At 43.2% G+C, this 13,910-nt stretch overlaps 1 protein-coding gene across 3 annotated transcripts in view; it reads left to right on the top strand.

Annotated features, from left to right (window-relative positions):
* Positions 1–12,333, top strand: part of arid4b (AT-rich interaction domain 4B) — a 35,433-nt gene extending 23,100 nt beyond the window's left edge. Inside the window, exons 10-24 of one of the 3 annotated variants that reach the window (XM_019870497.1) lie at positions 1,110–1,186; positions 1,792–1,946; positions 2,032–2,104; positions 2,767–2,861; positions 2,955–3,052; positions 3,182–3,380; positions 3,457–3,692; positions 5,882–6,064; positions 6,979–7,063; positions 7,140–7,341; positions 7,438–8,646; positions 8,774–8,884; positions 8,964–9,188; positions 9,717–9,863; positions 10,236–12,333. In XM_019870497.1, coding sequence (XP_019726056.1) covers positions 1,110–1,186; positions 1,792–1,946; positions 2,032–2,104; positions 2,767–2,861; positions 2,955–3,052; positions 3,182–3,380; positions 3,457–3,692; positions 5,882–6,064; positions 6,979–7,063; positions 7,140–7,341; positions 7,438–8,646; positions 8,774–8,884; positions 8,964–9,188; positions 9,717–9,863; positions 10,236–10,384 — 3,244 coding nt within the window. In that variant the 3' untranslated portion in view covers positions 10,385–12,333. Of the gene's footprint in view, positions 1–1,109; positions 1,187–1,791; positions 1,947–2,031; positions 2,105–2,766; positions 2,862–2,954; positions 3,053–3,181; positions 3,381–3,456; positions 3,693–5,881; positions 6,065–6,978; positions 7,064–7,139; positions 7,351–7,437; positions 8,647–8,773; positions 8,885–8,963; positions 9,189–9,716; positions 9,864–10,235 lie in introns of all 3 variants that reach the window. The other 2 variants (XM_019870496.1, XM_019870498.1) reach the window with 2 other exon arrangements.
* Positions 12,334–13,910: the final 1,577 nt, after the last annotated feature.

The raw sequence follows: 13,910 nt of genomic DNA, 5'->3' as shown, positions 1-13,910 counted from the left end.
TTAATAGTCAGGTGAAGGGGAGAGCCGATTAGAGGGAAGATAAATCACAGATGAAACGCCTGTTTTATTCTTGCCAGGCATTAGTACACTGCACACACAGTAGCTGTTTCCCTTCTTGTCGCTATTAGATCTTACCCATTGAAATTAGTGCAGTGTATGGAGGGCTGGAATCCAGAAATAATAATGTGAGAAGAGGGAAAATCTATCTCTGTATTAATGAGATTTTCAAGGGTCGTTTCCTTCCGATCTGCCTGCTTTTATGTGGAAGGAATAACAAGATGAAAGGGGTGATCATGAAAGGTTCTCCTTAGAACCGCGGAGGACAAGTTTGAGCTGTCAGCCACATGTCTTTGTTTTGTTCTATTTGCACCGTTTGTTGAGCCAAGCAGAATATATGCACCAGTTGATGAAGCCCACATGTGCTTTATATATAATAAACTGCAGTTGATAAGGAAACAAATGTACCCGTTCACCTGCTTTTCACACATTCGCCAATGTGTCCACATTTTTTTTTTTTTTGTGTGTGTGTAATCATTTAAACAAGCCTCTTCCCGTGTATTATTCCAAAGTGCTGCTCACGGGGTGTCATCAATGTGCAGTGTTTGCTGACGAGAGTTCACATCCATAAGCCCGCTGCCCTCTTTAATGCAGCTCATAGGACAATGTGTGGAACTCCCTCCACAGAGAGTTTGGGATCATTGGCGATAAATGTGCTTTTCAGAAACAAGTGGCTTTTGAAAATATTTTTAGGGAAAGCAAGGTCACACATGCAGAAGGGCAGATGGCGGTGGTGGTGGTGGTGATGGGGTGTTCAGAGTGGTTATTCATAGTTTGTCAGATTGTTACCTTAGCAACAGTAGAAACAAGCTTTAGTCCCTTTGTTTGGCAGACTAACTTAGTGCATTTGTTAACAAAAAAAAAAAACATTGACTTCGCTCAGTGCAATGCATGCACTACTCTGTGTTTTTACAAGATAGTCTTTTAATTTGTTTTCTATGTAGTTTAGCGTTGTACTTATTGCGTGAAAGCTGCTTGGGTTTTCGGTTGCTCGCCTCACAGTCATGCAACTGTTAATCGTTGTCACTTTATTTATTTATTTATTTTTGCAGTTACATGGTGCTACGGAAGGATGTTCGAGAGATCGACACAGATTGTCACCTTAAGGCGGATGCAGGGCTGAAGCCAGGTGAGTTAGGGTTAACCCTTGACAGGGCAGTGGTCACTGCACTGGACAGCTATTCCAAAGTTTTTCTCTTTTATGAATAAATCTTTTCAAAAAAATCCTTAAAAACCCATATGTTGGTGATCAAATTTCCTGCATGAAAGGGCTAATTTCAATTTAATATACTGAAGATGAAGCCATAAGTCACAGACATTTTCGGGATGTTGTGTTTTGGCACATTAGCAGCAGATGTTCAATGTGAACTCTAGATAGTGTTCTTTAAATCCTCCCAAGAGTTTTTAACACCCTGATTTCTAATGCAGCAGGGCCCCTTTGTAATAGAGTAACCATAAGCAAAACACTTTCTATGATTTGATTGTACTTGTGTTCCTGATTGTTGCATCACATCTGTATCTGCCTGCTTTACAAAAATTTAAAACAAGGATCTGCCAACGTTGTTTGATGCTGCTTACTCCCCCTAGTGACCCGTGACAGAATTGTTCTGCTGTTCCGTGCAATATGTTTTGCTATTAATGGTGCGCCTTTTGTGGTTGAATAAGGCAGTTAAATCAAGGCTGGAAAGTGTGCTTTTGAACATCTTGTTCACATTTTATGTGTGTGTCAAGCAGCGCTGGATGCAGCCTTGGAGTTTCAGCAACAGTCGGTCATTCCCATCACCTGGAAGACTGAAGTGAAAGAGGAAAGCTCCAGCAGTGAGGTGGATGATGATGACGAGGAGGAAGAGGAGGAACAAGAAGAAGATGCCAGTGGTGAAGAAGAAGAGGTAAAGCCTGAGTCATGATCACGCAGATGTTTCCACAAACTTCAAGTGGAAAGCAGCCTCAAACAGTCTGGTCTCCTGGATTTAGGAGGAAGTGGAGCCATATCCCGAAGAGAGGGAGAACTTTCTTCAGCAGCTCTACAAGTTCATGGAAGACAGAAGTGAGTTTTAAACAACTGGAGAATGCAAAAATAATTCAAACAAAGCTGCGCCTTTATTACTTAAACCATTCATGTTTATAAAACGAGGATATGTAAAGATGTGGCCTGCGTTCTTAAGCACTGAACTTATTCACAATATAACACTACATAAATAAATCAAATTAAGTTAAAGCCTGTCGACCAACTGAAAGTAAGCTGTTTTTTTTTTCACCCAGTATCTCAGCCTTTGCGATTTTATGAAATTTTTAAAAATGTTCATTTTAATACATTGCAATGTCGATTTGAATTTGATTAATTGTTGAGCCCTCGCCAGGGACATGAGTAAAATCTGTTCATCAAAGTACACAAATTAACTCATTCAGTACCAGCCAATTCTAGACCAAGTCTGAAGACGTTTAAAAACGTCTTTGGGAGTGAATGAGTTAATAATGTATTTTAATATCTGTGTTCCTAGAGCCCCTACTTCATTTTCACAGATTGTCAACGCCCCTTTTTTTCTTTAGAATATTAAAACTTTACTCCACAAATAGACATTCTGATTCACTATTAGTAACGAGCAGTAAAAAAACAAAAAATAAAATAGTTTTCTTGTAAGACCTTCAGCGTTGATGTTATTCGCGGATTTTGTCATAATTTGATATGTACTCTAAATCCGCTCACAGGAACGCCCATTAACAAGCGGCCGGTTCTGGGATACCGGAATCTCAACTTGTTCAAGCTCTATAGACTGGTGAACAAACTGGGAGGCTTCGACAATGTGAGGGCCCCTGTGACGGTACTTGGATCTTGCCGATTGTTCTCTTGTGAGCTAAATCCGGAAGTACCCTCTGGTCTCCCCACTTTTACACAGATTGAAAGTGGCGCAGTTTGGAAGCAAATCTACCAGGACCTCGGAATCCCTGTGCTCAATTCAGCTGCTGGCTACAACGTCAAATGTGCTTACCGCAAGTATGTACAAGCGCTGCATCCACAACTCTACGGGCTAAACGCTGCTAGTTTCTTTTTATCTGCTCCGCAGTGTTTCACCATTTTCAGAGCAATCGCTTTGCATCTGATAAGATTTGTGCTTTCATGCAGGTACCTTTATGGCTTTGAAGAATACTGCACTTCCACTGCCATCACATTCAAGATGGACCTCCCTTTGAAGCAAGCCCCCAAGGGAGAGGCGACGTCTGTGGTTGAGGGAGAAAACACAGCCCCCACATCAGCCAGCTCTGAAGAGCAGGAAGACCATGGAAATGGAGAACCAATCAGCACACCATCTGTAGTCTGCAAGGTGCAGTCACACTGTGGAATCTAATCATATTTCTTATGACAAGTGCTTTTGTATTAAAAGCATCGCTCTCCCTCAGGAAGAGAAACCTGAGTTGGTTCCAAACAAAAGTCAGTGCACATCTTCAAAAGCTGACGGAAAGGACAGCAATGGAAACAACACCTATGATGAGGAGGAGGAGGAGGAGGAGGAGGAGGATGAAGACAGTAGCCCCCACACAGGAGACGCAGATGAAGGCTCTTCAACGTCTCGCCTTGGAGCTGAGAACATAAAACAGGAGCATGACGAGGACCAGGAGAGCAAGGACAACTCTGGGTAGGTGGTTTGATGGATGACTCCTCAAGCAGGGTTATTTAAAAAAAATAGCACAAACAGTGTGGGTGGAATGGCGTCATTACTCAGTGACTCCCTTCAAAATATCGGCAATATGCTTTTGATAAAGACCAAAGACGTTGTCTTTCCTCGGTGGCAGCACCTGAAGCCGTCATCCAGACCTTTTCTAGCACTAATTCCCAGTGTATCCACAATCCACCTAGGCTTGCTAACTAGTGGAGAGAGAGGAAGGCTTTCCTCGCTTCATCCAACTAAGCTCTTACCCACTCTGCTTTTATAATTAGTCATGGCTTAGTCTGCATCAGCTGACAAAGGCATCTTTCAGCAGCATAGCCTGACTAGTACTTTCGCCTGGCATGCGTTACCCTGTGCTTTATCTCTCTCTCTCTCTTCTCTCTCACTGTCTCTCTCCTGCCTCATCCACTCGACAAACGACGTGGCCTCTTGACTTTCACCCTGCCCTGATAACGGCAAAGCTAGTTATCCTCTGCAATCTTGTCTGACAACCTCGTATTCAGTTGAATTAAGTGTTCCATGTATATGTGTGTGCGTGCGTGTGTGTGAGTTATTGTTGTCGCTGCCGCTTTCAACCGCTACACATAAGGCTTCCTGTGATGAGAAATGTTCGGTTTTGGTCATTAACATGTTGTCTGTTTTGTTGAGCGGCAAATAAATCGAGGTGCCGCATTTGAGGCCTTGCGTGGTTGTTCACCTCATACTCTGACACTTGTGTCGACTCGATCGAGGCTCTGCAGAGCGTTGAGTTTCTTTGCCACAAACCACCGTGAAATTATTTTTAATAAACTGCCTTTTCAGTTGTTGTATTGCAGTGCATTATGACGCAAATATAAGATGCCATGATGTCCACGACTGTGCTGATTTGTCATCCACTAAAATAGGAAACTTCTTTGCTACTTTTTTTGAGGGTGTATTAGTCGACTTCCACTATTTATTTATTTATGTATTTATTTATGCTTTAAACTCAACGTGCACAGTTGCGAGGTTGACCGTTATGTAATGATAAAAAAAAAGAAAAATCTAATCTAAAACCTCGTTTTAAGTTATAATCTTGACATTTCAACATATACTTGGAACTGATTGGTGATGGCAAAATCCCTGTTTGACAGGCCTATTAAGTTGATTCTTTCTGTTTAGATTTAACAAGGAACCCATTTTTCTTGAAAATGATTTGTGTCCAGCCTTGAATCATTGTGCATTATTATGCAGACTTATGAAAGTCAATGGAACAAGAAGCTATTTGATCAAAAGTTATACGTCCCAACAATGTTTTGTTTCCCCTGTCCAATAGTTTACCAACCCAGTTTTTGCTCTCGTCTCACCAGTGATGATTTTTTTTTCAAAGTAGCAAAAAAAAAAAAAAATGCACAAGAATCTCAGTATTATCGGGACCATATGATGCTACGAAATGTTTCTTTCCTACGAAAGTAGGCTTCAGTATTATATTTGGGTTTTTATTTTATTTTTTTTACATCGCTATGTAAAGAATGTAATCAGCTGCTTTGATTGTACCGCTTGCTGCACTGAAAAGCGCATCTTAATTGTGCCATATTGAAAACGAACTCCGAGCAGCAATCATTCACTCTTGAGGACTGTGTGGAGAGTTGTCACAGCTGCTCTTCGTGGTAGCTAAGTAAATTGAATGTTGTAGTTATGCTTCAGGTTGCTTTGTTGCTTGCCAAGTCGTGCTATGCTGTGCTAACCTGCGGCCGTTGAGGCCCCTGTGGCCCCTGCGTCATAGCCACTTAACCAGCACTCCTCAATTGCCAGTTGACCCTCCAGCTTTGACGGTTCCTGACTGTTTCTCACTAGCTCCTCCCTGTGGCTGTTGTGTTCTCTACAGCGTGTGAATGGCAATCCCAAGTTGGCTGTATGCATCTAGGGCTGGATAGTTAGTAGTCTGGACTTTCCATGAATGAAGTATTATGTTTGCAACATTCAAGTGCTCTAGTTTGGAAGGCTTATTATGTATTATTCAGTCTGTTGTACTGTAGAGGAGGGATAGGAAGCTTAAGAGGTCTGTCAAGCGGCTAGAATAGCTTCAGAAGGTTGGATGTTAGATTGCACCGACGTGGGAGGGTGTGTGGGGATTCTGTGGTTTTCTCTGGAGCAGACTAGGGACAGGAAGTGGTGCTGAACTGTTTTTCTTGCAGGGATGACAACAGTCAGGAGGGGGAGGAAGGGGAAGAGTTTGAGTGTTACCCCCCGGGGATGAAGGTGCAGGTGAGGTATGGGCGAGGCCGCAGTCTGAAGACGTACGAGGCCACTGTGAAAGAGGCAGACGTGGAGGGGGGAGAGGTGCTCTACCTGGTGCACTACTGTGGCTGGAACATCAGGTAAGACAGGACGTGGGGACAGTCACCTAACTTCTATATTCACCCTCAAACAAAATCACATCTTAACCTTCAAATTGCCCTGTGGGATTACCACTCCGTGGATATCCCTGCAGCAGTGACAAATGCGCTCCTCCTCACAATTCTGCTTCATCTGATCTTGTCTCTTGGTCAGAGCTCACTGAGCCCTCTAGTGGCAGAAACAGAATTGGGCACGGGGTTGATGTGGGAACGTTCCTCAGCTCCTCTTAGCCTACCGTGATTGAACCCCCTGTCTGTCCACCCCCCCCAGCTGTCTGAACGGACATGCTGAACTTCTGTTTCATGCTTGGATTGGCCACACGGTGGTTCTAGTGAAATCCCTGTAGATCCTGTCGTTCTGAGTTACGCTAATCTCACAGAGGTCAAGCAAAGTGCTGTTTGTTACACTCACCTCTATCGACCCCCTTTCCCCTCCCTTTCCCTGTGGGCCAGGTTTAATGTAGTGTCAACTAGGGCCATAGGGCGACTAGTAAAAAAAAAAAAAAAAAAAAATCACATTTCATTGTCTCATTGTTGTCGTGTGATCTTGTGATAATCTAACGACAATGGTTGTTCTCTGCATTGTGTATGTGTCTGATGTTGTGAGATGTCGTGCAACTGTTCATTCTTGTCATAAGATCCAAATAGCACTCTGTGTTCTGTCGGTTGTGGTGGTCGATGTAAATATCTTTCTCTCCTCATTGTAAGGCTTTGTCTTTAACACGATTGGATATATTCCTTTGTTCTGAAGGCGTTTTGTATCACAGCAATGTTTCAGGCCAGACAGCGGAGGTGGCTGTGTGGTGGGTGGTGGTGTGATATTTTATTGAGCTCCTCTCTAGGTTTTTGATTGATGAAAACTGTCTTTTGTGTTTTTTTTTCTACCTGCTCTTCAGATATGATGAATGGATCAAAGCAGACAAGATTGTTCGACCAGCCAACAAGAATGTACCGAAAATAAAGCACCGTAAAAAAATCAAGGTACAACGTGTATAACTTTTTACTATTTGGCATGATGACATGAAGTAGATCCCTGATTTATATTCAATTCTGACAGAACAAAGCCGAGCGGGAGCGAGACCGATTGGAGAGGCTCAATGACAGAGACATCCTCGGTCCTTCACCCAACAATAACCGTGTCTCTCGCTCTAAGTGTGACCTCAGTCAGGATGTCTTTTCCAAGCTGGATCAGGGTGAGGACCAAGGGGCCCAGCAGCACTCTCCACCCAAATCTATTGAGATTACATCCATCCTCAATGGTCTGCAAGGTAGCAACACTAACAATTCAAAACGTCTTCAGTCTCACGTGTATATAATGAAACAATCTTTTGTTTTTTTTTTCTTATTCAACTCAGCCTCTGAATTGTTCTCAGACGAGAGTGATCCTGAGTGTGAAGGAGAGCAGAGTAAAGAAGACCGTGGTACTTGCAGGGATGTAAAGGGCCAATCAGAGCTTCAAAAAACTTCAGAATGGAGAGAAAGTGGCACTCCACCCAATGGATCTAAACCTTCCGCAGTCTCAGGGAAGAACCTTGAGATAATCAGCGGGGAAGTGGGGAAGCGCAAACCTGATTTGATTGGGGAGGCAAGCACCAGGAAGAGAAAAGCTGAAGGGACAGCAGAGAGGACCCCAAAGAAACAGTCCAAAGCGAGGAGGGCCACAAGGAGTGCAGACTGGTTGCCTGGAGGCTCCTCCAGGAAACTGGAGGATATGAGTGCTGGTGCCATGGAAGAGAGAGCGGCCTCATCTAGCAGCAGTTCAGATGATGAGGGAGCAGCACTTTCTGGTTCCCAGGCCGAGGGCAGTGAACGAGGCCACCCAAAAACCAAAGGTTGCCCTTCCAAGAAGTACAATGGGACAAAGGAGAAGAGCAAATCCAGCAGACAAGCAGGGTTCTGGGACATTCCTGAAAAGCGGGCCAAAATGTCTGGGAATGGAGAGGACAAGCCGGCTGTGCGCTCAAAAGGCCAAAAGGACGTGTGGTCCAGCATTCAAGCACAGTGGCCAAAAAAGACTCTAAAAGAGTTATTCTCTGATTCCGACACAGAGGCCGCTAATTCTCCCCCTCCGCCTGTACCCTCGAGCCTGGAAGATACAAGTGTTGAGCAGGAAGCAGGACCTGAGGACGACGCCTCGGAAGAGCACATAGAAAATGACAAACTGCAAGAGTTCCCAAGCAGCGGCAGTAACTCTGTACTCAACACACCACCCACCACACCAGAGTCCCCCTCAGGTAGAGGCAGTACATTGGAAGACGGCGTCCAAGCACCACCGCCTTCCCCACCGGTGCCGCCCACACACCCCGGTCTGCCTCCAGTATCAACTTCCTCCAGTCTCTTGCAAGGGCTGGTACAGGAGGAAGTGGCATGCCGACGCAGCGAGAGTGACTGCAGCACAGTAGAAGTGGAGAGTCTGAGTGGGGAGCTCCCAGATCTTTCACGGGATGAAGGGACGGGCTCCCCACCAAAAGTGTTTGATGCCCCGCTCTCCTCCAACAGCAGCAGCAACTGCAGCCTGGAGCTGAGCAGCAGCAGCCAGCATGACAGCGAGCAGAAGTCCAAAGGTACAAACCGCAAATGTGCTTCATACAACACATACTTTTCCCTGACCGTCTAGTGCAATCATAAGTATAAAAGAACGAGCCCTTTGGTCTACACATGCCCTCATTTTTATACAATTTGTCATCATAGCGTCTGCGAGTCAGAAACGGCAAAAAGAATCACAGACAGGCGGCGTCTCGAAGAAACACAAGACAAACCGCAAGAGCCTTGTTGTGCATCCCAAAAAGAATAGGAAAACAGGTAACCAGAAGTTTTTGATTAGCCTGCACACATCATGTCAGGTGGAGTGGAACTGAGACTTGGTTCTTGTGTCCTTCAGCCAACAGCAGTGACAGCGAGGACCAATCTCTGGTGGAAGGCTCGCCCAAACCAGCTACCACCAAGAATGACTCATCGGACGTCAAGGTTGCTGTTTCGCCTAAGTCTCACGGCCGATCTCCCACGTCAAGCCATAAGTACCACAAACAGGGTGACGCCGATCACTCGCAGCACCGGGAAAGCCATGGAAGATCGCCACGGGTTTACAAGTGGAGCTTCCAGATGTGTAAGTGTGGCTAAGACTGTGAATCGGCTGCTCTGTAAACATTCTAACGGTTCAGCTAACCCTCATCGACGGCATCCAAACCAATTTATATCCAAATGTTAGCTTCATCCATCCATTTTCTAATCCGCTTATGCTCACGAAGGTCGCGGGCCTGCTGGAGCCTATCTCAGCTGTCTTCAGGCAGTAGACGGGGTACACCCTGAACTTGTTGCCAGCCAATCGCAGGGCACACATAGACAAACAACCCTCCGCACTCACAATTTCGAGTGTTTCATTAACCTGCCATGCATGTTTTGGGAATGTGGGAGGAAACTGAAGTGCCCGGAGAAAACTTATGCAGGCCCTGGCAGAACATGGAAACTCCACTCCACACAGGAAGCCCGCAGCCAGAATCGAACCCTACACCTATGCACTGTAGGCCGGTGCGGCATAATATACATACAGATTTTTTTTAGGGGTAATTTAGCTGTTGTGGGCTATTTGTTACAGTCAGGATATTCTGTCTAATTCAGCTTTATTTCTCCCCAGCTGACCTGGAGAAAATGAACAGTCTGGAGAGGATCTCATTTCTTCAAGATAAGCTTCAGGACATCAGGAACCACTACCTCTCTCTCAAGTCTGAGGTGGCCTCCATCGACAGACGGCGAAAGCGCATGAAGAAAAAAGAACTGGAAAGTGAGTTGCATGTACCGTGTTTCGGACTGTCAACTCCCGCGTCCGGACTCCAACTGTCACTTCAAAGTGGCTCTAGATTTCTTGCCAGCCTACTTGATTTTGTCATAAGCAGAGGAATTCAATGTGGGAGGGTGGTTATTATGTCAATTAGCCCAAGTGTTATGCAACAGTTGGGCGGAAGTGCTGAATGGCTTGCTCACAGACAGATTCAAAAATAGGCTAAGAAGAAAATATTTACTCGGTGTTTTAATTTCACACCTGATGGGTGGCCAGGGTTTCCAGATACCCCGTAACTATTAGAATACAAGCCAATTAAAAAAAAAAAAGTTTTTCATATGTACCTCGTAACCAAACCTTATTCCTGCTCTGTAGGCACTGTGGCCGCATCATCTTCATCCTCCTCCTCTTCACCGTCCTCAAGCTCACTGACAGCAGCAGTCATGCTGACGCTGGCCGACCAACCGGTGTCTTCATCATCCTCTTCTTCACAGAACTCCGGGGTATCAGTAGAGTGCAGGTGACAGGATGTAGCAGCAAGGAGCCGCCGCACTAAGCACTTAACCAGCACCCTGGGGCCACTGCCCCCGTTTCCTTCCCAGAGGATGGACAGTTCTAGCTACATACTGTAACAACTCGGGCACAACACCAGACCAGAGACAAAAAAACAACAACAACAAGAAACAAGCACTATTTTTTATTGACAACTGTTTTCTTGACAAGCTAATGGCACTTAAGTGCACTTTCATGACAATTGCATGGGGGGGTGAAATTTGTCTAAACAGATTCACAATTGTCTTTTGTGCTCTACTTAATTCGAATTGAACGTTTGTAAGATTGCATTTTTACAAGCAATAGCTGTTTCCATTTGATAAGAAATGCGTTGGTAAGGGATGTTTTCCATTCAACTCCCTCCTGTGCTCTTTCCTCGTAGCTCAAAATGGTGCCGCCTGAGCTCACTGTTCAATTGAGGAATTCAGATGAGCATTGCCGCATTGGCATTAAGGGCAAAATAAATGTGTAACTTAACAATGTTTGCTGTCCACCACTGTCATAAAAAGGCCAAAACTTAGTTGACAACATTGCTCATATCTTCTTCAGGCATGCACATTTTTGCATTGAGTCTTGGAGGTCACTGGTAGCCACAGTGGATGGAATGTGGCATGATTCTGTAGTGCCTTTTAGTTCTTTTCCATGTGGCACTTGGAGGAAGGACAGAACTTTTTACTGCTCCTCCTCTCAAATCAGAGGGTTGCCTGAAATTATATCCCTTACAAAAGACTTTAAAATGCAGTGTAACTGAGTGATTGTTTGTTTGTATGTATGTGACGGACAGTGAATAATGGATAGTGATGGCAGTAATATTTAATTGTAGAACTAGACTGGATCACCTGTAATCTACTACTGAATACTTATCCATCTTGGGTAGAAACCATGCAGTGATGATGAACGCAATGGTCGCATTACTTCACTTCATCTGCCCTTTTTTTTTTAACCATCTCTTTGTTCATGTCTCAATTTTTAAGTACAGTAGCTGTCAGTCTTTGTATTGACTTAAGACTTGCTGCATGTCCCCAACTGGATCATTGACTTGAAAACAGCCATAAGAGGTATTCACAGTTGAAATGAAGCTGAATCCCATGTGTATAGTGTTCCAAACAACGTGAAGTTAGTTATTTGTTAAATGTGTGTTGTTTTCATTAAGGCAAAGCATAGCTTCCCCTGTACTATCATTCATATATCCACTGTCACATTTCTTCTCATACTCACCCTTACCAAAAAATAAAAATAAAAAATAAACACTTTTCCATGTACTATGGCAAGAATAAAGGTAAAGCTATTGTAAATGTGCATTTATATTATACATTGATGTATATGGATACATTTCTGTTTCCTTTGTATAGACTCCTACTCACTGACCTGAAGTTACATTTTGTTTAGCACTTGTATGTAATTGTATGCTTTTTGTTATAGATTTGTATATTGAGAAGTGTTTTGAGTCAAGCTATTTAATATCTTGCACTGTTAATAATGTACTTTTCTGTACAGACAGGTTTATGCTTTTAACTGTACTTTGTGTAAATATTGAGTCACAACGTGCATGTTCTCCTTTTCCCCATACACTTAGTCTTGAGAGATTTTTTTTGTCAATTTTGTTTGACTCTTATTCATTTTAATTGTTGTTTCCCCATACAGTATTTTGTTTCCCCATTTTTAAAAATTTCATGGTTTACTTTTTATTCAATTTTTGTTTTCATTAGCTTGTGCTTGTAAGAGAAGAGTGGTGGTTTTTAATGAAGCTGACCTATTTTCCAAATCGCATGGAAAATGGTTAGGGTCAAAGATTATGATAAAGGAGCTTGTTGAAATAGTATTTATTAGGTTTATCAGATGACGGTCATTGTGTAATTTATTGTAAAAATGCAAAGCAAAAGCCTCCGTTTGAAATAAATGCCATAGTTTGTGAAATATCCAGGTTGACTGTTGGTATCATTTATAAGTTGTTATGCTGTATTCGTGTTTCTTTCCAATTTTATTTTTTGTTTTATTGTTTTACGATCAAACACAAACTATATGGTTTGACACTAAGTGGTACACTTAAAATAACTGACGTCTGCTGTAATTCTTCTCACAGCGCCATAAAAAAAAGTCGTCTCATGTCAGACTATTTTAGGGGTGACGCCAAAAAAAGAAATTGATATACTGGAATTTGATTGGTCTTGTATGTGTCACTCCAAACCTTAGCCAATGAGATGCTACTTTGTGGCCCTTTCAATTGCACCGGCCAATCATTGACTCGTAATGTGCAGCGTTGCTCAAGAAGTGCTTCTTGGCCAGCTACTACAGAATTGACACATTTTTGCTGTGTAAAGAACGGTGAGATTACGCTCTTTTCTTTACCAGTCGTGCTAAACTTGAACAAATCCTCGTTTATGAGAAAGACCACGTTAAATAGTGACCAGAGCAGGGTTTAATTGAAACGATAGCAAGTACGTTAGCTTGCACGTGGCCCACGAACCGCACGTAGGTTACTTTTGAATGTTGCTTGTCCAGCAGTGGATATCTTATATCATGCTAGCATCTTGTTTAATTGCCTTGGTTTGCAGAGTTGCTAATGTAGATACTCGTGTTGAAAAGAGCACATCTCGTTCGCATTCGATCATTATCCTAATGAAGGACACTGCATTCACACTGTTCGAAAGAAGTCAAATAAGACGCTATCTGCAATATTCTGTTTTACAAGTTGATGTTATTTCTCCAGTTTTAAGTGTGGTTCTTTTTAGTGGCCTGAAACTGAGTTACATGATACGCTACAGCAATCGGAACTGCAACTAAGCACAACTAATAGGTCGACAATTTGTCCACCAAACAACTTGGAATGCAGTTTTGTGCACCTAATGTTGTGACGCATGTTGTATCGAACCCAACCGGGTTATTTGATATTGTGTTGAAGGGTAAGACCGTCTAATGTACATTTTTCTGGCCTGTTGCAGGTAAATATGACCTGCAATACCATCTCAGCTTCAAGCAGACGTCCACCTCCACATTTCCCCAGCCATCTTAGCACTGACAAGGTGAGCAACTCTTAAACACAGCGATAACAATAATGTCATTATTTCTACTGGCATCTTTAATAAACCCCACAGTTGCCATTTGTGGCCTCTGGGACAAGAAAAGTTGCAAGATCAATCTTAGAACATCCAAAACCAAGCGCCACTTGTCTGATGCTTTTGGTTATTTCACCTCTAAGACACAATTCTGTGTGATCTATATTTGTGCAGTATGTTTGTTTCCAATTGTGTAGTTCACTTAACCTCAATATTAATGTTCATAATGACAAATGGCATGCAGACCTCTGCCAGGGCCAAACAACAGCTTCATGTCCCCATGTAGGTTACATTTAACCTAAATGTGTTATATAATACTGTACATAAACTCTGTTCAATTGCACAGCTATCTGTAATGTAAATGTTTCTCACCTGGAACAGGTAAAGATGACCTGCACACTGACACCAGTGTGTGTGGTCAACCATGGCAACATTTTCGCAG

This window comes from Hippocampus comes, unplaced genomic scaffold, assembly GCF_001891065.2.
Source record: "Hippocampus comes isolate QL1 unplaced genomic scaffold, H_comes_QL1_v1.1 scaffold76, whole genome shotgun sequence".
Lineage (NCBI taxonomy): Eukaryota > Metazoa > Chordata > Actinopteri > Syngnathiformes > Syngnathidae > Hippocampus > Hippocampus comes.
This window is presented reverse-complemented; position numbering and strand designations above follow the sequence as displayed.